Source organism: Mus pahari, chromosome 5 (genome assembly GCF_900095145.1).
Source record: "Mus pahari chromosome 5, PAHARI_EIJ_v1.1, whole genome shotgun sequence".
Taxonomy (NCBI): domain Eukaryota; kingdom Metazoa; phylum Chordata; class Mammalia; order Rodentia; family Muridae; genus Mus; species Mus pahari.
This window is the reverse complement of record NC_034594.1, coordinates 111,101,412-111,128,954: the sequence shown is the minus strand read 5'-3', so window position 1 is coordinate 111,128,954 and position 27,543 is coordinate 111,101,412. Positions and strand designations below refer to the sequence as shown.

The 27,543-nt window shown below is 42.3% G+C and overlaps 1 protein-coding gene across 3 annotated transcripts in view; it reads left to right on the top strand.

Moving 5' to 3' along the window:
* Nr5a2 (nuclear receptor subfamily 5 group A member 2) overlaps positions 1–26,277 on the top strand; it is a 110,851-nt gene extending 84,574 nt beyond the window's left edge. For all 3 annotated transcript variants that reach the window (XM_021198696.2, XM_021198698.2, XM_029539246.1), the window contains one exon: positions 25,095–26,277. In XM_021198696.2, coding sequence (XP_021054355.1) covers positions 25,095–25,342 — 248 coding nt within the window. In that variant the 3' untranslated portion in view covers positions 25,343–26,277. The remainder of the gene's footprint in view (positions 1–25,094) is intronic.
* Positions 26,278–27,543: the final 1,266 nt, after the last annotated feature.

The following is a 27,543-nucleotide window of genomic DNA, read 5'->3' as shown; positions in this document are numbered from 1 at the left end:
TGAGGAAATTGACCCCATTGACTAATCTCTGTGTTTACAGTCCTAACGCACAAATGATTCTTTTTCTTTATAAGTTTAAGGAAGGGACCAGTTGCTGGGAAGGTGGGTCTTCAAAGGGCAAGCTTAGTCCTGTTGTCATTCTCTGTTGAGGTTTGCCCCCAGAAGTGGCATAAGAATGTTCAAAGGGTGACGGGCATGGTGCTCAGCAGCTAACAGTATCTGCCACCAAGTCTAAGGACCCAGGGCCCCAGGACAGACAGACAGACAGACAGACAGACAGACAGACAGACAGACACACACACACACACACATACACACACACACACACATTTTGAAAGGGATTAAAAACTCTAGGAAGATGCCTACTTATGCAGATTATGCCTGAGTATCAAGATAGGCTACATGTTTTGTGAAACCCATTAAAAAGTCTTTTAATCTTTCCATTCTGTGGTAGGAGGTTGTGGCCCTCTCCAAGGCTGGCCTGGTGTTTGCTGTATCAAGGCCTTCCTCTAAATTCTTACCACACAGTCCAAAACACCCGCCATTGATGACTGGCCCACGGAGTCCAAGGATACTGTATATTATTCATCTCACATCTCTCCCCGAGTGCATTGCTTAAATTGTTGCTCATGAAGTCAGAGAAGCCAAGGAAATGTCCCAAGGTTCACTTTACAATTAGCATGCGGGCCCAGCTTTCATCCTTTCATTTGTGATATTCTCATTTAGTAAAACACTCACTAGACACTTGTCAAATGGCCGTGCATATCTTCATACTATCGCCCTGCTGAAGTGTCTGCAGCTGAGGGGGAAGGCCAGCAAATAAGCACTTCCCAAAATTTATGTAATCATTTGAAATTCAGAACGGATTGATTAGCATTCACGATATGCCACGGTTCAATATTTATACCATAGAGATTTGTCAGAGGCAAATAATGGTACATAAAGCTGATGCCTGCCTTAATTAAATGCAGTATAATAGGTGTTGTGCGTGTGTGATTTTTTTGTGTGTGTGTTTGGAACCCCCCGCCACCCCCAGTGAACAAGGCAGTTTAGCCATGACCAGATATAATTCATTTTGGAGTTCTAAGTTTGAAGTTAATCAATATGTATTTACCACCACTGAAGAAGTGATTATCATTTGTTATCTGTTGGCACAAGAATATAATTACCCAAATAGCATTCATTTCAGCATATTTCTGAGTAGATTATGCTTAAAATATTTATTATATGTTAGTTGCTAATGCAATACTGAGGTCCTGGTCCTACCATGTAGAATCCAAGCACCTGGGCTTGGTGAGGTGGAGCTGACCATCTTCCCTGTTATACTGTGGCTCGTCATGAGTGACAGCTTCCTTAGCTATCAAACCTCAGACTGCAGAACCTCTGCTGTGGGCATTGTGGGTGCAAGCCTCATCCTTCATTCATCTCCCCGTCTGGTTCTATGTTGCTTCTTTGACAGAGCTCCGTTTATCATTTTCTATTGTAGTTGTTTCGTGTGTCCACAGCTGGAGGACCAGCTCGGCTTTCATGGTGTATCTGGAGCGTCCAGCATCATTCCTCGAATGCCATTCGTACTAGAAAGCAGTGCTTGCTTAGTTGGCACGTTCATTTATGATCGCCTATCTTACCGTCAACTGTGAACAGTGTAGTTTGCATGCATTGTTTCTGAGCCTCACTGCACGTTAAGATACAGTTCATGCTCTATCCTTAGGCTATCTCTTTTCAAGAGTGGGGAAGTCCAATCACATAAAAAAAAAAAAAAAAAATCACCCGTGTAGTAAGTAGCAGAACTGAGCTCTGCACACTTTAGACACCAAAGGCCAGATTTCTGCACAACTCCCAACTGTTTTTCCGGCTAATTGATTAAGGGAAACTATTAGAGCAATCTCCACATTTGTCAGTTACAACGATGGTAGTTCATTCTAAAGGAGACCAGTCAGGAGCCTGGAGGGAATCAAATCTTTCTGGGCCCTCCTTGAAAGCAGAAGCCGAGTCCAGGCCAGCTCCTTGCCTTTCCCCTTCCTTTCTCTGCTGCAGCCCATCCAGAGCTTGGCAGCTTTCAGACACTGTTGTTGTTCTCTGTGTCCCAGTCTGGAGAATGGGCTTGCCAGTTTGATCACCGCAAAGTCAGACGCACTGTAGATAACCAGATAAAGATATTTTATGCTGGTCACCTGCCTCCGCTCCCATCTCGACAAACCTTTATGATGAGCAGAAGGGTCAGTGGTCACCGTCTGGGTTGCTCGTGATCAAAAACTTGAAGAACCGGAAAATAAAAAGAAAGCCAGGAAAGAGTTTTAGTAATTAGTGATTTCTCCTAAAATTAAGAGAAAATAAGCTGTTGTTGTTGGCCACAAAGAATTCTGAGATAGATGGAATACCCATATGTGCTGGCGCCGGTCCAGGGCAGTGCATATCAGCAGACCTGGGGCCCCTGGATACTGTAACAGTATCGCTTCTAATTATAACTTCAAGGAAATTCCTCTCTCAATGAGGTAGCTGCAGCAGCTTATTCTTCTCTTACAAAAGAGACTGCCTTTAGCATTTAAAAACATCTTGCTTTGGTCTCATTGGTCCAGGGTGTATTTTCCAGATTTCTGTTTGATTTGAGAATCTTTGGAATCCTAGGGAAACCTGGACCCCACCATTGCTACCTCTTATGTTAGCTCATTATATGGCGAACACCATGATTTGATGATTCTTTCTCCAGTTCATAGCTATTTATGAAATTTAAGGAACCAATCCTCTCCATATCTTATTCTAATATATTATCAGGAAATTATTTTCATTTCTATAGAAAATGTATAATGCAGAGTAAGTAAGAGCCCCTATTACCTCATCAAAAATCAACACTCTTAGTTATTTAATTAACTAGTGTAAGTTGTCATTTAGAAATTGTACTTGTGATTATCAGTGGCTTGGAACATCTTTCTCCTGTTTTTCTGAACTGTCGGCTCATGTCATTGGCCCGTTGGGAATATATGCTTTCCTTATACACAGGGTCTCCCCCTGTCTAAGGGTAGCTGGAGGGGTGAATTCTGTTTCTTTCACAGAAGTAACCATAGTCATCAATATTTCCCTGTGTGATTCTTGCTGTTGGTTTTTTTCTTTAGGAACTCCTTCTCAGCCTTTAAGGTGTCTGTGTGGGTGTATGTCTGTGCTGTCTGTGTTTATTACAGTACAATCCTTTTCCATGATATCTTCCAGTTAGTTAATAACCACAAGCTAAGTAGTTTTTGAGGAAAAGAGCATTTACCAATCGTTTGGAATGGATTTTCTATAGTTTACTTTGGACAGATAGGAACACTACATCAAAATGAAGATGTATATTTTCATATTTAGACCATTACAATGTTCAGACGTGTGTGTGTGTGTGTGTGTGTATGTGTGTGTGTGTACACTGCATGAGATTTTATTTTTCTTAAAGGTAGCTAGCTAATTGTTCCAGTGTTACTTATAAATAAATTACTTTCTTATTTTTTAATGTTGTATCTTTTATATATTCAACGTGTGTGTGTGTGTGTGTACCTGCATATGGATTTCTTTCTGAATTTTATATCTTATGTCATTGCCCCTTTTGGTAGTTTCAAAGCACAGTTCGATGTGTTTTCATCCTTCTTACAGAAACCTTTAGCTGTCCAGAATTTACTCTGTCGTCCAGGCCGGGTTCTAGCTCACAGAACTGCTTCTGGTTCCTCTGCTGTGATTAAAAGTGTGCACCAGTATGCCCAGCTCCTTAAAATGAATCTTCAAGTCTGGTAAATTGGTCTCATTTCATGCTTTGGTCATGCTTTTTTGGTTGGTCATGCTTTTCTAGTGACTTCCTATATTTTTTACTTCTTATAAGAATAATTGCTGGATGTGAGAAACCCTGTCTTGAAAAAAAAAAGAATAATTACAAACTCTCAGGAATTAGTATGAGTTTTGTTTGTATAGAAAAAAAATACATTGACTTTGAAGATATGCAGCTCTTTTTTTTTTTTTTTGCCTTCAGTTTCAATAGATGTATTAGTTTTTTTACGCTCTAGTTAAATTCTTGAGTTGACCACTTTCTCGATCTGTTATATTTTTATGGAAAGAATTGGTTTTTAAAAGTTCCCTCTTGGCGCAACCATAATTGTATCTAAAGAGACCATGGTGGTCAGAGAGTCTAGAAGGATATGCTTGTCACTTTTCAGAACTCTAGGGGCGCCACTCCCACAAGCATCTTTGCCAGAGCCTGAGTGGCCATCTTTCATGGGCCCGTATTCACCTCCAAATATCTCATATCTGCTCTTTTGGGCTTTTAAAAATCTGTGGTTTCTCAAGCAGTGGGCTTTCAATTTCTAAGCAAATACCAGTTTGGCCACGTTTCATTTCTGGAATGTAAATTATGAGCCACATGTCACAGAGACTCCTTTTGTAATGTGGTATTTAGCTAATTTTTGGAAATTTGGCTTGTGTAATACAGTATGTTTGTCAAATGTAAGGTTTTATTCACTTCCATCATTCTGATCATTTTAATGCATTTTTGTGGTAGACTTACTGTTATTGAATCGTTTTTTAAATGTGTGTGTCTCTTGGAGGTCTGTGCATCTGAATGCAGGTACCTATGGAGGATAGCCTTGGGCTCCCCATGCACCTGGATTTGTAGGTGATTAAAAGCTACCTGATGCAGGCACCAGGAACTGAACTCAAATTCTCTTGGACAGATGATTTATGTTCTTCTAGGCTTCTGTCAGCTCTATCCCATGACATTTCCCACCCCAATGGTGAGCCATCTTCCTATTTGATCTGTGATATGGACTCCAGTTTGTCTTTCCAAACTCACGGGCCGCTGTCCTCTCTCTCAGCACACCCAACGAACCCAGCAATCCAAGGAACTTCAGCCAAGTCTCTAAACCTTGCAGTTGGTTTCTGTTCTGTCTTCTAGACATTCCATACCTTTTATATTCCCAGGCCTTGAGAAATTCCTGTTGCCACAGCTAGCATGATAATCCCACAGACCATTGTCCCAGGAGCTGCCCAGGTTGGCCTTCCCAGGTTTCATGTGAAGTCCAGATAGATCCCTTGGACTTTGCCTGGGCCCACAAAATAGGCAACGTGTCAATGGGTAGAACCCAGAAATCTGAATATATATGATCTGCCAAGAACTCTCCACCATTTAATGCCCTAACAATTATTCCTAAATTAAGGGGAAAGGTTTAGTTATAGTACCCACAGCTAAGCCAGAATGTGCAGAGTATAATGTCCATAGTTTCAGGAGCTTCTCCAGGGAGCCTGAAGCCAATGGTCCACTCTTTCCTGTACACTAAGTTACAAGAATATCTTAACCTTGTATTCTGACACATAAACCAAGAGGATATGGAAGAAGTGAATTTGCAGATCCTTCTGAGAAAATAGGGCACTGGCCCTAAGTTCTCATTGTAGCTTTCTGAGTGCTTTGCTGCTTCAGATAGCAAAGGCGTCTGGAAGAACTAGTCTCACACTGCCGCGGAGATGTCTTTCTTGCTTTGCATTCAAACATTAGGCACCCAAGAGTCTTAACCTTCAAAGGAGATACATTTATAGGAGAATTGTACTAAATAAACAATAATCATAATTAATATTATTATAAATAAATCAATAATCTATAATTGCCAGAGATTCATTTCCAAATCTAACTTTAGTTTACTTATAAAAAATTATTGGAGTAACTGAGCTGGCTCACCCAGCAAAGATGCTTTCTGCCAAGCCTGATGACATAAGTTCAAACCCCGAGACACACATGACGGGGAGAAAAATTCTTGTAAGTTGTTCTCTGACTTCCACACGGCACATGTACACATATACACACACCTAAATATGAAAATGCACTACATGCAAGGCACCAAATTATTAAGTCTTAACAAATTTACTACGTGTTAACTAAGAGATTCATACAATTTTAGCATATACAAACACATGCACACTGGTGGAGTCCAGGCAAGGGCCTTTTGCATACCAGGTAAGGCATGCAATCTCTATGCTACATCCACAGCCAGTAAGCTATCTTCGTATTTTGCATTGGTTTATATTGATTCTCTTAAGGGAACTGGCCTGATTTAACACTCCAAGCAGAATAGCATCGGAGCCCCCTGCTCTGCTTCCTTAGCTGTGACCGCTGTTGGAGTCTGGCTGAGGAGGCAGTTACAGAGCTGGTTTTCATAGCTGTAATTTTTTTTTTAATAGTCTTCACAAAAAGCCATCCATGGGTACCAGTCAAACCAGGCACCATTCTTTACCTTTGGTCCTTTCTCGGGCAACCTAAGACAAGTTTTAAAACTCTTCTCAACTAACAAGAAAGGGTATTTGTGGTCATTAAACACAAAATAAAATTAAGTTGGAAGTAAATTTTAGATGATACTATGTTCAAGTCACAAGGGTGACCACTCTCCTAGTCATTGTCTATCGTATTCTTAGTTTCTAGGTTAGAGGGCCAGCTGGGCTGGATCTTAAAATTTAGTCAACAAATCTCTCAATATTCTCAGTCTTTGGAAAATTTGAGAATTTCTTGAGGGCAGAGAGATGGCTCAGTGGTTAAGAGGATCTGACCTTCTTGCTGGGGGCCTGAGTTCTATCCAGCACCCACATTGCTCAGCTTACATCATCTGTAACCCCAGCAACACATCTGCTGCCTCTGGCCTCCAGGGTACTACATACACACACTCACAGACAGACAGACAGATATGCATGTACAGATAATTAAAATAATTTCTAAAAATTATTTTAAGAGAATTGTTTGCTCTAAAACAAGCTTATAATGGATATATAACACAAAAGTTTTTGTTTTTGAAAACCATAGTAACTAGTCAGTAAAGCAGCTATTGAATATTCAGTAGATGTCCAATATCCAATTAAATATGGACTTAATTGACTACAAAAACAAAATTGGGTAACTAAGTAGTTAATAGTCATGTTCGTCCAATCTAAAAGGAGAGAGAGAGAGAGAGAGAGAGAGAGAGAGAGAGAGAGAGAGAGAAGTTACTGTTGAATAGAGAAGGCATGGATATGCCCAAGGAGCGGGGGGGGGGGGGTTCTGAACTGGGGTGATAGGAGAATTGCAACCTAGAAGGGGAGACTTTTTTTTTTTTTTTTTTTTTTTTTTATAAAAAAGCACAAGTCCAGCATAGTGGCCTTGGTGGCCCTGGGATGCCACAACTCAGAAGGCTGAGTTGGGACAATTCTGAGCTTCAGGTCTACCTGGGTTATGTGGTGGGTAGGACCCTGCTCAAACACAAACAAAACAACCTGGTTTGTTAAGATTACCTCCTTGTGACTGACCTTCCCTTTGTATTATACGTCAGTGATTAATTATGACAGTTGATCTCTGGGCATTTTCTCTCCTTTCCTCCTTTATCATCTTGTCTCTAGCTACACTAGTACTGTGTGTTTCCAGACCAGTCAGAATGGATTATGAAAGAGCAGGGTCAGATGCAGCCATGGATGGGATACCCAGGGCTTCTTCCCCACCGCTTCTCATGTTGTCCCAAAGATCAGCACCTCGGGTCCTCTGACTGTTGAAGGACTCTTATGAGATAAATGTATATGTACATATATCTCTACATAGATGTACATATATCTCTACATAGAGGTATAGATTTAGACTCTCTTTCCATTGTGCTTGTGACCCAAAAGAGTGTCCGCCAGACACCGACTCGTGGCTATTTGAAAGCACCCAACAGCTGTTGTCACATCTGTGGTTCATGAACCAGAGTCAAGGAGGAAAGCCTGCATGCAGCAGCCTGGCAGCTCTCAGCAAAGCCACAGCACCGTCACTCATGTCACATGCCAAGAGCACACATCCAGGAGCTCCTCACTGACAGAGCTGCCCTGCATGGAGCAGCTCAGCTCCTACCACAGCTCGGTACTGATGGTGGCTGTGCCTGTGGAGCCTCAGCCTGCGTTTCAACATTGTAAGCTCCTGACCATCGCTCAGGGCCTACATGTTGGTTCTTTTTTTGTTTGTTTGTTTGTTTGTTTTTTGTTTTTCGAGACAGGGTTTCTCTGTATAGCCCTGGCTGTCCTGGAACTCACTTGGTAGACCAGGCTGGCCTCTAACTCAGAAATCCGCCTGCCTCTGCCTCCCAAGTGCTGGGATTAAAGGCCTGCGCCACCAGACCCGGCTACATGTTGGTTCTTTACAGACATCTGCTTGACTTCCTTGAAGCCCCCACCACCACCAACCCTCCCCCACTGAGCACCATGTAGGGATCACTCTATCAAAGTTATTCTATGAACGTGTCTGTCACTTGTTTGAAGTCCATAATGTCTAAAGTGAGTGCATAGTAGGGGTCCACACTGCCTATAGATGGTAAGTGATGGTGGATAAATGAATGGGGGTTGAGTAGAAGCCACAACAAAGAGTTTGAAAGGTACATCGTCATCCTATGCTCTCCCCTCCAGTCCCCCTCTTCTACCTTCCCATCCCCCTCTTCCTCCCACCCCTACCTCCTCACCCCTTTTCCATTTAAGTCTTGAGACTGGTGATAAAACCAACCAAGGCTAACTTGAAACCTCCAATCCCTCTTCTGTCTCCCTGGGTGGGTGCCTGCCAGAGGAAAGAAACCTCTGGACTGTCCATAGAGGAGTTAATGGGGAGGCCATCCCTGCTCTGTTTTTACAGCATCAACCTGGTGCAGAGACAGGCAACTCTTCGACTCCAGTGAGCGTCATCCATATTTAATGCTCCTTGCTATCACAGTCAAGCATCTCAGATGGTTATCAGCACCACTTAAAAATATGACGCCTTGTTAAATAATTAATACAGGTGATGGGGAAGCTTCAGGCAATGCTCAGAGCTCTAGTAATTAACGGGCTGGTTACAAGATGCAAGTAAGACGGCTTAACCACTAAAGCCACCACGTGGGGCTGGCTGTTTCAACATTAAGCCGAGGCGTGTATGTGAATGGCGACAAAGATTTGGTAGTGGTTTGTGGGCGGTAGGGGACAGGATCACAAACTCTCACCAATTTAGAGACTGTCTGAAAACCCAGGCCTTCCGCATGCCCCAAGCATGCCCCCTGCCCTGTCTCCAGGCACTCCACAGTACTTGGTACCTTTTTTTTAAAGGGTAGAAGCTGAGAGTGCACATCTTTTCTGTTCTGGAATCTGCTTCATCCACCCCCCTTGAGCATTTAGAGATGAACTGAAGCTCTGTTTGTTTGTTTTCTTGTTTGTTCTCAATATTGCTAGCTGTTCTCAGAAATTAGCTCGGAAGCTTTCTTGGAGGAATTTAGTCCACAGCATCTCAGTTCTAGGAACTGAGAGGGGAAAAATGGTCCCATAACTGCTCACCGGCTGGAGAATTCCCACTCAGCCCGCCCCACCCACCCCGAGGAAAAGAGAAAGCTTTGTCAGATGAAACATTGTCTTGCGCCCTTTTGCGCCATTCTGGACAGTCAGTCTGGTAGGAAGTATCGGGCGATAATAGGACGGTCTTTTCAGAGAAAGCCCCGGGTTTCGAGTTAGCAGGAACCATCTATCAGTTCTTAGGATTATGCTGTGATTTACTGTCAGGGCACCGTGTATTCTGTGATTTTCTGCCTCCTGTGAATCATCGTGCTTTCCTTTCCTATTGATGTATCAACTATAATAGTTACAAGCAGCTACAGAAAAATCAATAGCTAGCTTTCATTACTGTGTACATCAAGTCAAGAGCCCCACGCATCAAGAGCGGACCTTGTTAGATACTCACCAGTGGAAGAAGGTAGAGCGCTACAGATTCTTACAGATTGAGAAAGATCAACTTAGAGAATTATAAGTATTCAGAATTTGTAAATATGGGTGTCTCTCTCACACACGCGATATTTATGTTTAAGCCTTTTATTAAAGGAGAACAAGCATTCCAAAATGAGCATAAAGGTCGGCTGCCATGTGTTCTGTCATTTTCTCAGGCCATCCAGGCAGCAGGAATAAGTACTAGCATAGTGACAGTTGGCTGTTAACATGCTTGACACCCAGGCAAGTACTGGGTGCCAGAGCTGAGTTGCCCAAGTCTTAACCAAAGTTTCATTCTCTTTGAGAATGATTGTTGGAAAAAGAAAAGGATATGGGACTTAAATGCAACAAATGTTCATTGTTTGTAGATCATATTTAACTCCCAGATAGCACATGTAAATCAAGGCAGCCCGAGAGTAAAACGCACTTGCAGGTCCTCTGGAGGCTGGCAAAGGCCCTAGCGTTCTCCAGAGTGTCAGCCTTAATTTGGGCCACACTCACAGGATACTAGCAAAGCAATTCTAAGGAGTCTTGGTTCTGATCCATGTGAAATCATGAAACCCAGAAAGTCTTCATCTCAAAACCTGTGCAGTGGAAGCGTCAAGCCTGTAGGTTTGCGGGATGCACCCATCACTTCTTAGAGTAACATTCCACGTAAGCGCTTTCATCAATCATGGTTACCATCCAATTCCGAACCCCAATTTATTTTCATCTTGAGAACTTACAGGGATACAGAGAGAAGAAATCCTGTCTCAGAAAGACAAAACAACAGAAAAGAATCTTAACAAGAACAACATTTAATGATATAAAACCTAATGTACAAACTTAGACCTTGAGGACTAGATCAATCTCCCCCAAAGGGCCATTTTGAAATATTGATGAATCTAAACAAATGGTTTAGATTTCTCTCTGTTTGTTTTGTCTTGAGGGGGTGAGAGGAATATGCCAGCAATGGACTGCTCAGAGAGCCTGCTTTCGTTCAAAGTTTTCCCAACTCCCAGGGAGTGCTCCTTCCCCCTCCCCCCCAACCCCACAGCCCCTCCTGTGTGTGTGTGTGTGTGTGTGTGTGTGTGTGTGTGTGTGTGTGTGTGTGTCTGTCTGTCTGTCTGTCTGTCTGTCTGTCTGTCTGTCTCTGTGTCTCTGTGTGTTAAACAACCAGAATTACCAAGCAGGTCTTGCATCTCCTGTTTACATTCTGACAGTGCCATGGCTCCAGTGCACTGAGTGCTTGGTATTCTGCAGGGATTGTGCAAAGATCCCTTATGCTGGCCCTCAGTGGTTATAACTGGGGGTCCTAGGAAGCCAGCAATGCGCTCCCCAACCCTTCTTCTGCACCCACCTAATTCTGGGAAGAAGCTCTTCGTTACATAAGTTAGTTAAGCAATAGTGACATCAGCAAGGTTAAATTGTCCTATCCCTTCCCAGTGCTGGACCTGGAATCTATAGTCTCACAACACTGGGCAAGCATTTGACCATTAACCTCTATCTTCTATGAGTGTATACACACACACACACACACACACACACACACACACACACTCACACACACACACACTCCTACCCCCTACTTTTTTACCTTTAGGATTACAGCAGCCTGCCACTCCCCATTCCCAACTGGCCTACCATTAGTCTAGTAGCTTAAACTGTTTTGTTTTTTTAAAAAACAAAAAACAAAAAAAAACATTATTTATGTTAGTGTGTGTCTGTGTATGCATGTCAGTTCCTGTGGAAGGCATCAGTCTCCCTGAGGTTGGAGCTGCAGGTAGCCTTGAGCCACTTGGTGTGGATGCTGGGAAAAACTAAAGAGTCACAAACACATCTTTGAGCCATCTCTCCAGCAATCCCCTCCCCTGCACCTTAACAAACCTGCCTTTAATAAGCCTGTCCTAACTACAGTCAAAGAGGGGAGCACCATTCAGAAGCTTAATGACTCTGCGCCTCCTAATTCCCCTAGATAGCACCTAGGTTTCTAGTAAAACTACAGCCCCGGGCCTCAACCAAGAAAGGGAGAGATCTTTCCACAGCCACCCAGGAGAGTGTTTGCTCTGGCTTCACCCAGTTCCGTGCCCAAGGTCAGAGGGCACAGACTCCAGCAGGAAAGAAGCAGGGTGTTATAGACAGCAGGGGCTTTCCAGACTGGCTGCTCTGAGTGCCACGGGGGTCACACTCGTGGGGAAATCCAGAATGACAGCAGCTGTGCCACCGACCCACCTGGCTCCCTGACAGAGACGCGGCTGGTCACACACACACACACACACACACACACACACACACACACACATATATATACACACACATACATACATACATTCACATACATACATTCACACATACACACATACGAACACACATGTAGGTATATATACACACATACACATATGAAGTAGGTATTTAGCAGGTTTAAACACAGAGATCATTGAAGGATATCCTATGCAGAAATTATGAGTATATTAAGACTTGAGCAATGATGAATGAGTGAATTAAGGGAGGGAGGGAGGGAGGGAGGAAGGAAGGAAGGAAGGAAGGAAGGTAGGTAGGTAGGTAGGTAGGTAGGTAGGTTGGTTTGCAGCTGACCAAGCCTGCACATTAAGCAAAGTCAGCTGTGCTTATGGTTTCTTTAAGTAGTCACATAAGATCTGAATTTTCTTCCCAATTAGGGAAAATATGGCTCAGGTCAACATTTCTTTAGTTTTATCCACATAAATGTTATTCTGTGATCAAGTCATTCTTTTTTTTTTTTTTTTCTTTTTTTCTTTTTTGGTTTTTCGAGACAGGGTTTCTCTGTATAGCCCTGGCTGTCCTGGAACTCACTTTGTAGACCAGGCTGGCCTCTAACTCAGAAATCCGCCTGCCTCTGCCTTCCAAGTGCTGGGATTAAAGGCGTGTGCCACCAGACCCGGCTTCAAGTCAAATTCTTAATGTGATATTAGTAAATTATCTAAGAAATGACCTTGGGTCTTTTCCTGTCTCACAAATGTTCTTTTTACTTCAATGTCCAGCAGAAGCGACTTCCAGATCTTCAGGCCCGATCCCTTTCAGCTTCATCTCTGGCATGCTGACGCTGTTCAGTGTGCTTGTGTGGAAGTGTCTGTGGCCAGCCCCACAGCTGGTGGTATTTCCTACTCTGGACTTCCCACTCACTGCTAACTGCTCTCATACTTGACACAGTTGGGTTAGGGTCAGGTCTGTGCCATGCACCCTCTTCTGACTGTGTCTAGCCCTGCAGGCAAAACCTGCCTGCAACCTGAGGGTAACCTGGAGCTGTCTGTGTTCTCTTGACTGCGATGTAATCACTAACCCTCACTGACCCTTACCCAACAAGGAGAAAGGCTCACTCCCAGAGAAAGATGGCAGTAGTAATGTCATCAGTAGGGGCCTTCTGGACCCTTCAGCCAAACATTTGAGAACTTCTGGTTGATGACCAGCACAGGCAGATGATTAAGAAGCAGTGGGTCTTTATGATACAATGTGTTGTCAGTGTGTTGACTATGAGCTTTTCCGGCTCTTTCAGGAGTGTTAAAAGATGCTTCATTTTGCCAACAGCTCTTTAATGTGCCTGCAGCAGTTCACTACTGTCTGCAACTCCAGCTCCAAGAAATCTGACACCCTCTTCGGGGCTCTTCAGGCACCCCTACCCAAGGAGGCGTGAAATCTGGGTTTCAGAAGGGCTAGGGATCTAAGTCTAGGACCAGGAAGTAGCAGGGCTTCAGAAATAGGATGTATACCTCAAGAGTTACCACATCATCTTTATTCACACCAAAAAATGGTAATACAGAGCAAGGTAGAGATAGGGCACAGAGAATGGAGCTTAGAATGTAGTGGCTCAGGGCTCTAGACGCAGCTTTGTCATTAACCAATGTTAGAAAGGAGAATAATATGGCCTTAAGCATTAAATCAGATAGTGCTAACACCAAGAGGTGTTAAATACCTATTGCTGAATTAAAAGTGGATGAATTGTGAGCACAAAAGTTTCCATCACTTAAATTGAAAATGTTTCTATACAACTGCCAGGTCATGTACATGCTCTGTCAGTGCTCACACTCTTTCTACCATAGCTTTGCACACAGATTTGGCCTGGAATAGATTGTGTTCTTGGTTACACATGCGCGTCGTTGGCAATTCCCCCATGAAGCTCGTGGGAAGAGTATTTGGGTTGTCTTGTCCTTAAGCATGAGATCCCATGAGACAGTCGTGATTCCACAGTGGCAGCCTGAGCTGAGTCTGGGGACCTGTGTCCTCCCTCATGGAAGGCCAGTGGAAAGGTCAGAGACAAACTTCCTTTGGGGCTAATGTCTGGAAAAAGGTGGGCTGCTAAAAAGTTTCCCAGCTTTTTAAGGCTAGGTTGTAAGATTTCCTAGGCAAGACCTGGGTGGGCTAATGGAGACAGTTGTTCAATACAGTCAGCACCCCAGGGAGACGGAATAATTAATGTTGTCTTTTGAGCTTGCAGTCATTAGTGACTTTTTTTTGTTTTGTTGTTTTTAAAGATGAGAATACTGAGCTGTAAACGCAGTTTTTAAACAGCATAATCAGATATAAAATATATTATGATCACCGTCTTAGCAAAATCTAGTTACGCTTCTAAAATCATAGACGAGGATCCCTTCCTCGTCAGGAGACAAGCTCCAGTAGTTCTCAGCCTAATTTCCCCATTAGATCTCCACTATATGATTACACAAATACAGAACAGATTGCTGATATAGATTTTCTGTCTTTCACAGAGAAATACAAATCCATGAGCAAATGAATGAATTATTAATTTCAGTTATGTCCAAAACCTAGATAAGTATTTGGATTTAACGATCTTGTTAGGTAACGAGGTTTTTTTTTCCTCCCTCTTCTTTTAGCACCCCACCCCAAAGACCCTATCTTATTTCTTCAAACCAAATAATTCAAGCTAAGTATTGTTTTTTTTTCTGGATGTTTTTTCTTATTTTCAACCTCTGTCATACTGAGCTGAATTTTAATAAGCTAAGGGAAATGATATAATAACAGGTAAAACGTGCATCTAAGTCTTAAAAGGAAGCTTTATCTTAGCTCCACAAACTAATGAAACCCTGGATGCGTGTGTATAATGATAATGACGGTTCTCACAGGCCTTCCACTACAGAACTTTATGGATTGTCAGGTATTTCTCTTTAGAAGAAATGAACGGGGAGCATCCATGTACAGCAAGCTCTGCTAAAATGGAACTTTTCAACTTGGCAACCAAAAGCTAACTGTACACTTAAATTCTAAATGTGTACTATAAATATTAAGAACCATCATTCCTGTAACCTCAAGCCAGCACTTTCTGGGTACTGGACACTAAGTGCCTTCAGGATACTAAGGAATGTAATTGTTAAACAAGAGGACAAGGGTGTTTCTCCTTGCACCCACATGGCAATTCACAAACCTGTACTTTCAGTATCAGGGTATCAGACGCCCCCTTCTGGGCTCTGTGAGCACTGTATACACATGGTGCACAGACATTCATAATGTGTATAAACATTCATGCACATTAAAAAAAAAAAAAAGGAATAAACCTTTAACAAAAAAATGTAGAGGAGAGTATAGAGGACTAACTACAACATTAAACAGCCCAAGTCTCCTCCTGATGCTATTACTCATTGACTGTGTTGTCTCTTTCTAAGAAACAATAAGAGCAGGATTGTGAGGAAGTATAAATATTTGTTATAAAATGAATGGAAAGGCTTTGGCAGTAATTTAAAAAACAACAACATTTAATTCCCAGAAAGGCAATATTGTATAAAATGCCTAGGCTAAAGCAGACACAGCAAGTCTCTTAATTCCCTGGTGTTTCCTATTCTGCTGGTTAAAGCTGAATTTATTTCTCCCAAGTAAGATCTTCAGAACCCAGAACTTCCCAAAAAAGTAAAACTGAAACCTATTATTTAAAATAGTAGGGATCAGATTGGTCAACCTTAACTGGTGACCCCTTACCAAGCTCATTAGAGCATCCTGCTGTTTGAAGAAGCAGCTTTCTTTTCTTGTTGCATGGAGTTATGTGTGTGGGGTGAGGAGTGTTTTTATGGGGACAGGATCTCACCATGAGAGGCTGTATTATAGTTCACTATGGAGACCCTGCACTTACCGTCCAAGTGCTGGGATGAAAGGCATGCACCACCACGCCATGCTTTGATTTATCTTGACTTCATTATTTTTTTTAAAGTGATAAGTATTCTTTTAAGTAGCAAGTGTATCTAGGTTTTCCAATTTCTATTGATGTGAAAAGGGGGCAGGAAGTGTGGTTCTCCTGCACTCAGAAACAACCACACTCTCCAAGGTACCTCTGTAGACAAACCATTGCGAAGATGTTGACACAGAAGTACATCACCCAGGGTCTGTTGCTGGGTGGGACACAGTGGAGACTGTATCTGTCCTTCTGGCATTTCACTGAGCAGGACATTTCTTTTTGACACAGTCAACACCTGGCAGTGAGACCCAGCTCATGAGTTGCACAAAACCATCACCTGGTTTGCACAGTGTGGAGCGCATTCCTCCATCATTGCCATTTGAAAGAACTTTTCAAACAATTATCCTGAGACTCTTTAGATTCATGGAAGCCTCTTTTTTCCTGTGGCTTCTTCCTCCCTTCCCGTCATCCTTGCATATTTTCTGCCTGAAATGGTCTCCCTTCCTCTCTTCCGAAAGCAACCATCTAGATCAGGCTTTGAGCAGCTTTGTGTGGGAGCAGAGATGGCAGTGGCTCCTAGCAGTCCGAATTGTAGGGCATCCTGTAGACAGACTTGTGTTTCAAAGGAAGGGATTTCTGTAAAATGCTGAATTATGAAGGAGTATTGATTATATGGGTAGAAGAATCTAGAAGACTCCATCTTTTGTCTTCCAGACTTGTTATAGCATAGAGAAATGTTAAAGTCAACTACTTATTCTCAGTGTAGCACCTTGTCTAGTACATGCTATACTCCTCAAATGTCACCTCTCTTCCTTCCTAGACATAATCTCTAGAAGTTGATCTTGCTTGCAAAGCACTACCAAAGCTGGGAAGTTGAACGGAATTGGGCTGATAGCCACACGTAGCCAAAATAATATTTTAATTGGCTGAGCTAATATTTGATCCAAGTTCATAAAAGTTTGAAGTCGGATAATTAAATGCAAATACGGTCTTCATCCCAAAGACGATAAGAATGCCTTTAAGCTAATATTTTTTAACAAGAACTGTTCAACAGCACTCTCTTGTAAATTTCATCATACCTGAGGCGGTTTCCCTCATTCGATTAGCTGGGAAGCAGAATTTATCCCCGAGGCAAACCAGACATCTAGTACAGGCTAAACTCCACAACTGGAGCTTAAATTTGGCTTAATATATCCCCACTTGGATCTGCCTGTTTAATTCTCTTTCATATGATAGCGTTGGTTTATTCATAGTCCTGACTCGCCACCTGAACAAACCGAGCCTCATATCTTATTCTAGGAAAATAAGAAAACTTTTCGAAAAGCCACCAAAGTTCCCGAATGGAAATCAAATGCAAATGTGTAGCTCAAAACTGTTTCAGGATGTCGCTGTAAGAATGGAGGTGTGGCACAGCTATGAATGTGGCTGTCTCCCTAGTCCGTAGGGACAATGTTCTCCATGAAAGGACACAGGGATTGTGACCTCCAAGCAGCCAAGGCAGCTGCAGTTCTGAGGAATGCTGACGCCTGTGCGTTTTATCAAATGTTAAGTCTGTTTCACACACAATTTTTTTTTTGAAGTTTAAAGGCACCAAGAAAAGATGAAGTAATATGCTTTTGTTTTTTGGTTCAAAATATTCAGTCAGTTCCCCTCCAGGGACTGCATCCTGTCTTACTGTCCTTGAATATATAGGTAGTTGTCCCTGTTACCCAACCTACACAGGCCAACACTGCATGGAGTGTGTTTTCTGGCCTTAAAATTACAGCACCATACTGGGGCGTTCTTCTGTGGTTTTGGTCCCTGAGGATTTTGGAAGTTAAATCACAAAGCATTGTAAATATGTTCCTAGGTATATAACTAGGCACATAACCTGGAAGCTGAGACTAAGGATTGTGAATTGCAGATCAGCCTGAGCTATATTGATTAGGATCCTATCTCATATTTTTAAATGATCTGTGTCACCCAATACGATGTCCCTAATATGGCCCATAGACCCAAATTAGTTATTCTGGAAGAATAAATATTCATTTTGAAACTCTGTTCTTGTAGTTTAATGTCTACAATTTAAAATTTATAAAAATTTATAATTTTTAATCAAGTTGTAGGTTTTTTCTATGGATAAATTATAGGAGCTGTGTTCTACTATACCTGAAATTATTTTTTAGGTTTGACAAGGCTTTAAACTTAGTAGTTGGTACAGCTGTCTCGCTGAAAAAGTACTAAGTAAATTTCCATCACAGTATTTTTTTTTTATTTCATCTTCTTGGAAGCCTAATAGAAATTACTAAGTTCAGTAATACAGTCACCAGGTATAGGAGGATGTGCCTGTGCTGTGTGGGAAATAAGAAATATGAGACAGGCTGAATGAAGGCTGCCTCCTTCCAAGAGAACGTATCTGGTAGCAAAGACAAGAATGACCCAAGAACTAGTGGATCAAAAGCAGAATAAAGCTTACCAGAGAAAGATATTATTCGAAGTATTAGAAGATCCCCTGGGATAGGTCGGAGTATATGAAATAAATATGCAGACATATTGTTTAATTGACAAAGGCAGAGACACTAACCTAGGCTGGAGCCCAGCACTGTTGCTGTCTTGTAACTAACAGACAAATGACCGTGGAACGCCTAATGGGCAATGAGTCCTAGACAGCGGTGTCTGCTCTGAGCTTGGAGATCAAGACCAGTTACCCGATTGAAGGTGAAGGGAAGAAGATCTCAGTTAGCACAGGCCCAGGCCCAGGCGCATCTGAAACCAGTTGGTAAGAGAGGTGAAATCAGACTGGAGAGGTGAATGCCTTTAATCGGTAGCCCAAGGGCAGTGGCAAGCCAATGGAGAATTTCGAGCACACAATCAGGTTCCCATTTAAAGCTATCCTTCCGACTGTCCCAAAGAAAATGGACTGGAGGCAGGCAGCATTGGAAGAGTTGAGAACAGTTAACGAGGTTGCAGAAGCAATAAAGGCAGGCTATGGTGGTGACAGAGAAGAAAGAATAGATGGGAGCCGTAATTAGGAAACTGATCCAACAGAACTGGGAGGTGTGGGGACTGGCAAAGAGGACCAGTGAATTCTTTTCTATCTCAGACTTGTAGTCTAGCCAGACATCTGTAATTGGATGGATTGTAGTCCGGGACAGTACAGGTTTAGAACAAGGGAGACTGATCCCTTCCCGCTCCCCAGCATCCTTCCATATGGAGAGGATATAACTGTGCATAAAAGCCAGGTTTCTTTGGCAGCCTCCAACATGGGCATTGGCAGAGCCAGTGATGATGCTGAGTGTGGGAGAGCAGAACGTCCCACGTGGGAGACAGTCCAAAGAATTTGAGAAACACACACATATCCCATGTTACAAGCACCTGGCAAGACTTCCGATTGACTCTGTTTCCCCAGACAGCACAATACATAGTGGAGTTGGGGTGTATGTTATTTGCTGTTGAGAGAGAGAGAGAGAGAGAGAGAGAGAGAGAGAGAGAGAGAGAGAGAGAGAGAGAGAATGAGTTCACAAAATCTCAAATCCCACCTCCAGCAATGTACTTCCTCCAACATTCCCAAACAGCGCCACCAACTGGGGGCCAGGTAGTCACATACGTGAGCCTATGAGGGACATTTCTCACCATAGTCCACAGGCTCTAGATCCACTGAGCCCACCCAGTGCACTTCCTGGTGTACTTTTTCTGTAAGATAGTCAGAAGGAAAATATGGCTGCATTAGACATTCTCCATGTGTCAGTGTTCCTTGAGCCCCATATCACACACAACATAAAATAGCATATGTGTTCGTGTCCCATGGGTCTCAGTCCTAAAAATGTGGGAGGGGTGGATGAAAGTTGCCATCTGAAACTTAAGATTTTGACAATGTTTCTTTCCCTTTGAGTGATCTTTTGTGTACGGGGGTGTGTTGTCTGCATGTATTCCTACATACACACCAGAAAAGGGACATCGGATCCCATGACAGACAGTTGCAAGCTGCCACGTTAGTGGTGGGAATTGAACTAGGGACACCTGGAAGAGCTGTCAGGGCTCTTAATCAACGAACCCTTTCTAGCCTCTTGACTGATCTTTTTGATTGAAAATGGAAGCTGCAAGTACTTCTGCCTTACTTTAATTTTGGAAAGTCATAGGGAAATGGCCAGGTTGATTGATTACCAGAAAGACCATAGCCACTTTCCATGTATTGCTGGAAGCAAACACAGTCTCCACATGGCATCTGACAAGAAAAGCAACACTCACAAGAAGGGCTTTGAAGGGACCCTTTAAAACATGGAAGCTGTTCATATTTTGCACATGGAAAAGCTGGCTCTGAGGAGCTGAGTAACGTGTCATGGGGGCTGGTCATGAAGACTGTATTAGAGCACTTGTTGTCTTTGGTTTTGTTGAACTCAAATTGGACCGTGTGATAAATGGTCTAAAAACTTCCCATGTCATTGGGAAGACACCCCCAACCCCCCCTCCCTTTTCCCTGAAGACTGAATGTAAAATAGTTAAGGGCAAAGAAACGTCTTGGCACCTTCAGAGCCCACCTAAGTGGAGAGAGTTGGGGGAGTATTATTCCAAGGATGGCTTCCTTCTGTCCTGTTCTATCATCAAGCACTCAGGTAGACATAGCACTGGAGGAGCTGAGAGTTCTACATCTTGATCCAGCCAGAAGACTGAATCTCTATTCCCCATGCTGGGTGGAGCTTGAGCTTAGGAGCCTAAAAGCTCACCCCCCACAGTGACACACTTCCTCTAATAAGGCTACACCTCCAAACCACCACAGGAAGAATTGCTAGAATGTTTTCTAGACAAAGGTCCACAGTTACAAGAGCCCATGTTTCTCCAGATGTAAAGAGTTCAAGCATTTTGTGTGTCAATCATTCTCAAGCTCCCTAATGCTGTGGCCCTTTAATACAGTTCTTCAGTTCCTCGTGTTGTGGTGACTGACCCCCAACCATAAACTCATTTTCTTTGCTACTTCATAACTGTAGTTTTGCTACCACTATGAATCATAATGTAAATATGTTTTCTAATGGCCTTAAGCGTCCCCTGTGAAAGGGTTATTCGACCCCTAAGGGGTCGCAATCCACTGGTGTATATGGTTGTGAGAGCAGCCCCTCCAAAGGGTTATGTCTCTTGTTACTAATTTGCAAAAGACATTGAATTGCCTGTTATAGTTGGTGAGAGTGTGTCTTGGCTTAATATGCATGTTAATATATCATGGTAGACGGTTTATAGGGGTGAGATCTCGAGTTTCAGGGTTTGCTGGAAACTCTATTCTTGGAGTTTGATTTTAGGCAACTGCACCAAAGACCCCACTCCCTTCCCCTCTATACTCCTTACCTCCCAACATCAGTGAATTTTGTTCATATAAGTTTCTAACCAACCTCCAAAACTTCTTACAGAATTATTTATACAAATCTCTCAATTTTATCCCCTTAAAATACTTTTAAAACTTTCTAGCAGAAAGTTCTTTTCCCCTCCCATAAAGAGAAAGAGCCCTTCAGACAAAGCGCACGACAATACCTATATGTTAAATAGCCTGTCATCTCTCTCAGAGCTGCCAGGAAAAACTGTGCAGCTTTCCCTCAGCTTTGCTCTAAAAGACTGGATGTATCTCAGGAAAAGACACCCAGCCCTGGTCCCCTGGTCCCCGCCACGCCCCTGGCTCAGTGAAAGACCCATCTTTGAACGTGTATGCAGCAGCAAGGTCTGTGCCCCCCCCCCCAACAGTGACCAGGGAGGCCAATGGTTCATCTTCAGAGAGAGCTGAATCCTGCCAGTGACAGAAGTCAGTGCAGTAATGTATTCAAGAAAGCCTAAGGGTTTTACTTCTCAATAAGGCTGGAAAAAAAAAACCTGAGCACCCCACTGTGAGCTTATCATAATGCGCTTCATAGAGAAAGTTGGTAATTAGTCCCTGAGTGAATAAAGTATTGCGGAGGAGAATTGATACTTGGAGGGAAGGCAAAATGCTCTTGCAATCATCAAATTTTAAAGGCTATAGGAAGGGTGTGGGGATGTCTCTGCCTGTTTACATATAGTCTCCACTCCAATGCAGAATTTGTGATCACTAGTGGTTTTGTTTTGTTTTTTTTCATTGTATGAGAATGAAGGTTATGTAAATTCCAAAGGAGTGCAGAGTGCCCATTGCAGGTATGTTTGAGATCAGGTGCCATCCAGCCGGGATTGGGGGGNGGGGGGTGGGGGTGGGGGGCTGGGGGGTATTCTCTTTCCTTCCAGCTGGTGTTTGCTGGTTGGAAAAAAAGGTTTATCTTTCAGGTCTAGAGATTCAAGAGACGGGACCTGAGGTGCCCCCGCCCTGTTGATATTCCCATGAGACTGCAGGCATGCTGCTCAGGGAACATCAACCAGGGAAGGGAAACCCTCATTGGTAAAACACGAAAAGCAAGTCTCGCTATCTGGACCACAAAACCAAACCAAGGGTGGCAAGTGAACACTGTGACCTGTAATAGACCTCATTGCCGTTTTTTAAAAAGTCTATTGGATGTGTGTGTGTAAATTTTTCAGAAAAATTAGTTTCTAATTGAAAAAGAAAGCATACTGGTTCACAGGATCATAAAAAGGGGCATTTCATGATTACAGTTCATCAGTCTTGTGAAAATACACCAACAGGGGAAAGGAACAGTAATTAGTGTATTTCCTGAGGATCCCTTGACTAATGTGTGACCCTCTCCCCAGAAGCTTGGAGTCTCTGTGGGGAAAATGGATCTGTAGGGAAATGGACAGTTTAATAGATGGCGGGAGGCGGCTCCAAGCAGGGAACGGTGCAATGATCCGGCAACTGCTCGCCAGCAAACGAGAACCAGTTAATCAACCTTGCCTGGCTTTCTCTTCCCCTTGCCCTGTACCCCAGGCCTGAATGGACTTCACGGTCCTGTTTTTTATGTAGCAAGATTACATGTGGGCCACCATACCTGGCTCGCTCGCCTTACTTTGTTTTCCCCCCAGTGGTATAGTTTAAGTATCAGGATCTTTACTGCCAGCATCAATTTAGAAGTCTTTGGGACAATTAACAGTATGTGCATTTTATTATCCAGAATGCTAAACTCATTGAAGCAGCTTAGAGAGGTAATTTAGTCATGTAGTACCCTGGTGACTAAAGGGTGATGAAGAATGTATATTTGGCCAAAGTAATATGAAATTTTCCTCTCCGGCATGGAACGCTTCAAATGTTTTGAACTTTTCAAAGAATACCAGTTTAGAGCAGTGGTTTTATAATTGTTTTTGAAACAACTTTTCTAAAACACCACTCATTTATCTTCTATTTCATACTGTTTAAATCCTTGCGTCCTCCCTACGAGTCTCTGATGTCAGCTTGTCCTCCTCATGCACATCTGTCACTGTCATGTGAATTGATAGCCCATTTCATATGGATATATTGGGTTTTGTTCTGTTTTTTGAGATGGGGTTTCCTCTACGTAGCCCTGGATGTCTGGGACTCGCTCTGTAGACCAGGCTGGCCTCCAACTCAGCATCCTGAGTGCTGGGATTAAAGACATAAACCCCCACACCTGGCTTCACTTCATATATTTTATCGTTATCTTTAAATTACTGTAACAAAACTTCCTACTGAGGCAGAACATATTGAAGGTATTTCTGGTCATTTACATTTGGTCATTTTAACCCAAGTAGAACACTAGATCATAGACATATTGGTAAATGTTTGTATAAGTCATGTAAACCCACTTTAAAAATATTTCACATAAGATGGAAGTATTTGGTTAGCTACAAACTGCCATGTGTGTCAGGTGTCAGGTACAAAGGGTACAGTGACATGTGACTGGCTGTCAGTAGATAACCACACATTTTTGGACCTCCCATCTCTCTCACTTTGAAGGAAGACTTCCTCTCTCTCACTTGATGTGTCTACTTCTTACTAATTCCTCGTTGGCTTGAATCTGGACCAGAGACTTGGTAATAGAAGCTGCTTAGTACAAATGTCAACATCCAAATACCCCTGAAAATATTTCAGTGGCACACGTAAGGAGACTCTCATCGGGAGACAGGCAAGAGGAACACAGGCAGGTCTGGCATAAGCTATTGTAACAGCACCTAAACTATTGGATACGAGTTACTATGGCAACAATTACCTTTCATCTAGGACATTTAACCTTTCACTAATCTTACTCATTTGGTTTACTTCAGAATCTTGTTTATTTTTGTCAGAAAATAAAAGGATGAAGGTGGCTTTATCAGTTTACTTTCTATGCAGGAATATCTATAAACACATCTGTGTATTTTTTTCCCAGCAGCTTCTATACACACTTCAAATAAAAGTTATGTAATGAACATAAATCAACTCCAGAAGTAGAATTCCATCTTTCCCTTGCCCATCATCTGCGTCTATTTGTCCGAGCATTTGACTTTTGTGACACTGGGTCTCTTTCTTATCCAATATGTAGAAGGGACCTCAAGGGCAGATGTCTTAAAATTGGATGCTCACTGGGAGTTAGGCAGGATGAATTGCCCGTGTCCGGCTTCTTTATACCCGTGACCCAGGACCAGGGGAAAAAAAAAAAAGAGTCAGACTTATGAAACCGCATTGAGGTTAAAGGGCATCAGGCATCCCAGCTTGTATTCTGCCTAAAGGACAAGGCTTTCCATTTGATAAAGATCATTAGTCACTGAGATATATATTTGAGCGAGTTTCCAGTAGCCAGTCTTCAGTTGGCAGCCAGTGGAGTGTACCAGATGGTTCATTAGCATAGGCTAGACAAGTCAAAGGCTTTCAGAATCATTTAGAAAATGTCAAACAGAAACAAGAACCCTGTCACTTTTTATTAGAATTAACTACATCACACCCTGGACACAGATTTCACCTTGGGTCAGAAAAATTAATACAGAATTATATGAATTGTGTAATATACTGGTTTAAGATAGGTCTTTCTCTAGGGGCTCATTTGCTAGCAATATATTACGATCCCTCTACTTGAAGAATCCTCAAGCCTTTCCTTTGGTAAGATAGAAGAAGAGTTGACCTTGCTCAAAATCCATTGGTGTCTAATTGATTTGAGGTATATGCAGAATTTCAACAAGACCGCCTTGCAAAGCTCTTTTGCGCTCCTTTTCCCTGGAAGCTTGGTGAAAGGGGCTTACTGAATATTCAACAGCATATAAAGTATGCTTTATATCAGGAGGAAAAGACAGCCATCTATGCACTGAACATTGCTTCAGTAAATAGAAATACGAAAAGAAAAATCCACCCAAATGAAATCTTGTCTTCTTTCTTTTTCTTTTAATGCAGATGTCAAGAACCTTGAGAACTTCCAGCTGGTAGAAGGTGTCCAAGAGCAGGTGAACGCTGCCCTGCTGGACTACACAGTTTGCAACTACCCACAACAGACTGAGAAATTTGGACAGCTACTTCTTCGGCTACCAGAAATCCGGGCAATCAGCAAGCAGGCAGAAGATTACCTGTACTACAAGCACGTGAATGGGGATGTGCCCTATAATAACCTCCTCATTGAGATGCTGCATGCCAAAAGAGCCTAAGTCCCCACCCCTGGAAGCTTGCTCTAGGAACACAGACTGGAAGGAGAAGAGGAGGAGGAGGAGGCGGAGGATGACAGAAACACAATACTCTNAACTGCTCCAAGCAATGCTAATTACAANCTTGGTTTAAAGACACTGAATTTTAAAAGCATAATAATTAAATACTTAATAGCAAATAAATGATATATCAGGGTATTTGTACTGCAAACTGTGAATCAAAGGCTGTATATCCCCAAAGGANTCATATGAAAGACATGGTAATGGGGTGGATTGAACTTACAGATGGAGTCCAATACCACAGCAGAATAAAAANGGACAGAACAATCCTTGTATATTTAAACAAATCTGCTATTAAGAAATTCAGAAGTTGATCTGTGTTATTAATTGGATTTGTCCAGAATTACTCCGTGGTGATGCTGAACAACTCAAGAACACATGGGCTGTGCCTTGACAGCCCCTCCCCCACCCCCACCCTCACCTCTGACCCGTAAGGCCCTACACCTTCTGACCTGTGAGCCCTGAAGCTATTTTAAGGTCTTATGTTCAGCCACGCCCAGTAGTAGNGCCACTAAGCCATGAGTTCTGGATGTCTGTGTCTTAGACCTGCCAACAGCTAATAAGAACAATGTATAAATATGTCAGCTTGCATTTTAACTATGTTCTGAAGTTTGTTTTGTCGTGTGTTCGTAATTAAAAAGAAAACAGTCAGCAGCCCTCTTCTGTATAAGCATTAGTTAATATTAAGGGAAATCAAACAAATCTAAGCCAATACTCCCAACAAGCAAGTTAGATCTCATTTCTGCTGTTGTTGCTGAAATGTGGCTTTGGCATGGTTGGGTTTCATAAAAATTTTTGGCCAAGAGGCTTCTTAGTATACATCCATCTGTTTAGTCATCAAGGGTTGTAGTTCACTTAAAAAAAAAATAATAAACCACTAGACATCTTTTGCTGGGTGTCAGATAGTCACCGTCTAAGTAGCCAAGAAGTCAAAGCATGTTAAGCATTGCCACATGGNGGAGAGGTTGAGCTGCAAAGGTGATGGACTCAAGGTTCATTCCAGTTGTGACCTGAGCATCTCCTAAACCTGGGATGCAAAGGCGGGGATTCTGCATATGGCCAGGAAAGCCAGTCTCCTACAAATGGGAATGGAAGATCCTGGCCTCTCTCTAAGTCATAGACCAAAGTCTGCTGGAGAACAAAACACTGGAGGGCAGAGATGGCAAACAAATTCTCCAAACAATGCTGTCAGTATTAGCATGCGGTGCCGTGGGCATGGAAATCTTGNCTTACTTCCTGGTCCTAAAAGGGAGCTGTGCAGATGTGGATCAACATTTGTTGAAAATAAAGTATTAATACTTTAAAGTCAAATAAAATATAGTGTTTACATTCTTTAGGTCCTGGGAGGAGTTGGGGGCGGGGACTCTGATAATACAAGATAGTAAAAGCAGTAATTTCTTTAATGTTATTTTTCTGGTTAGTAATTATTTTTAACAGTGCTTAATTATTGTATGTCGTGAGACACTAAAATCAAGAATGGGACTCTCATTTCGTCTTTATTTGTTAAGATTACCAGCAGCACAATCATTTGTAGAAACTGTATAAAAAAATATCTCCTGGTCCCTTAATTTTTTTCCACAAATGTTTCTGGCTTTGGAATAGTTTATTTANATTGTATATCATAGTTTCAACTATAGACAATTACAATGCTAATTTATTGTTCCTTGGGTTCCCCTTTGTATAAGANAGAGCCAAGACGGAAGAAACCAAATATATGTGTTTACTATAGCATGTCTTCAAGTTAGTGAAACATAGTTCAGGGGTAGAGAAGGGTCTTAATGATTAAAACCATCCACTTGATTACAGGTCTCGAAACTCCCACAATCCATCTGTAGTTTATTTCATATCCATTGTAAATCATGTGACCTACAACTTTTTCTTGTTTTTAAGACATTTTAACAATGAAGAGTCTTAACCTGGTTTTCCTTTCCAAACATTGTAAGTTGTATACCAAAGATATTAGTTTATTACTTCAGTGTGTACAAAAAAAAAAAAGATTATTTTATTACATTTATTAATGGCCTCTAATATCCATCCACAGGAAGGATGCACACTAGCTGTGTTGGGATTGACTCTCAGTGTTGTCTTCATGGTTTTAAGGAGGAGAAAAGTCATCAGTCAAAGCTCAGATCCAAAGCATTAAA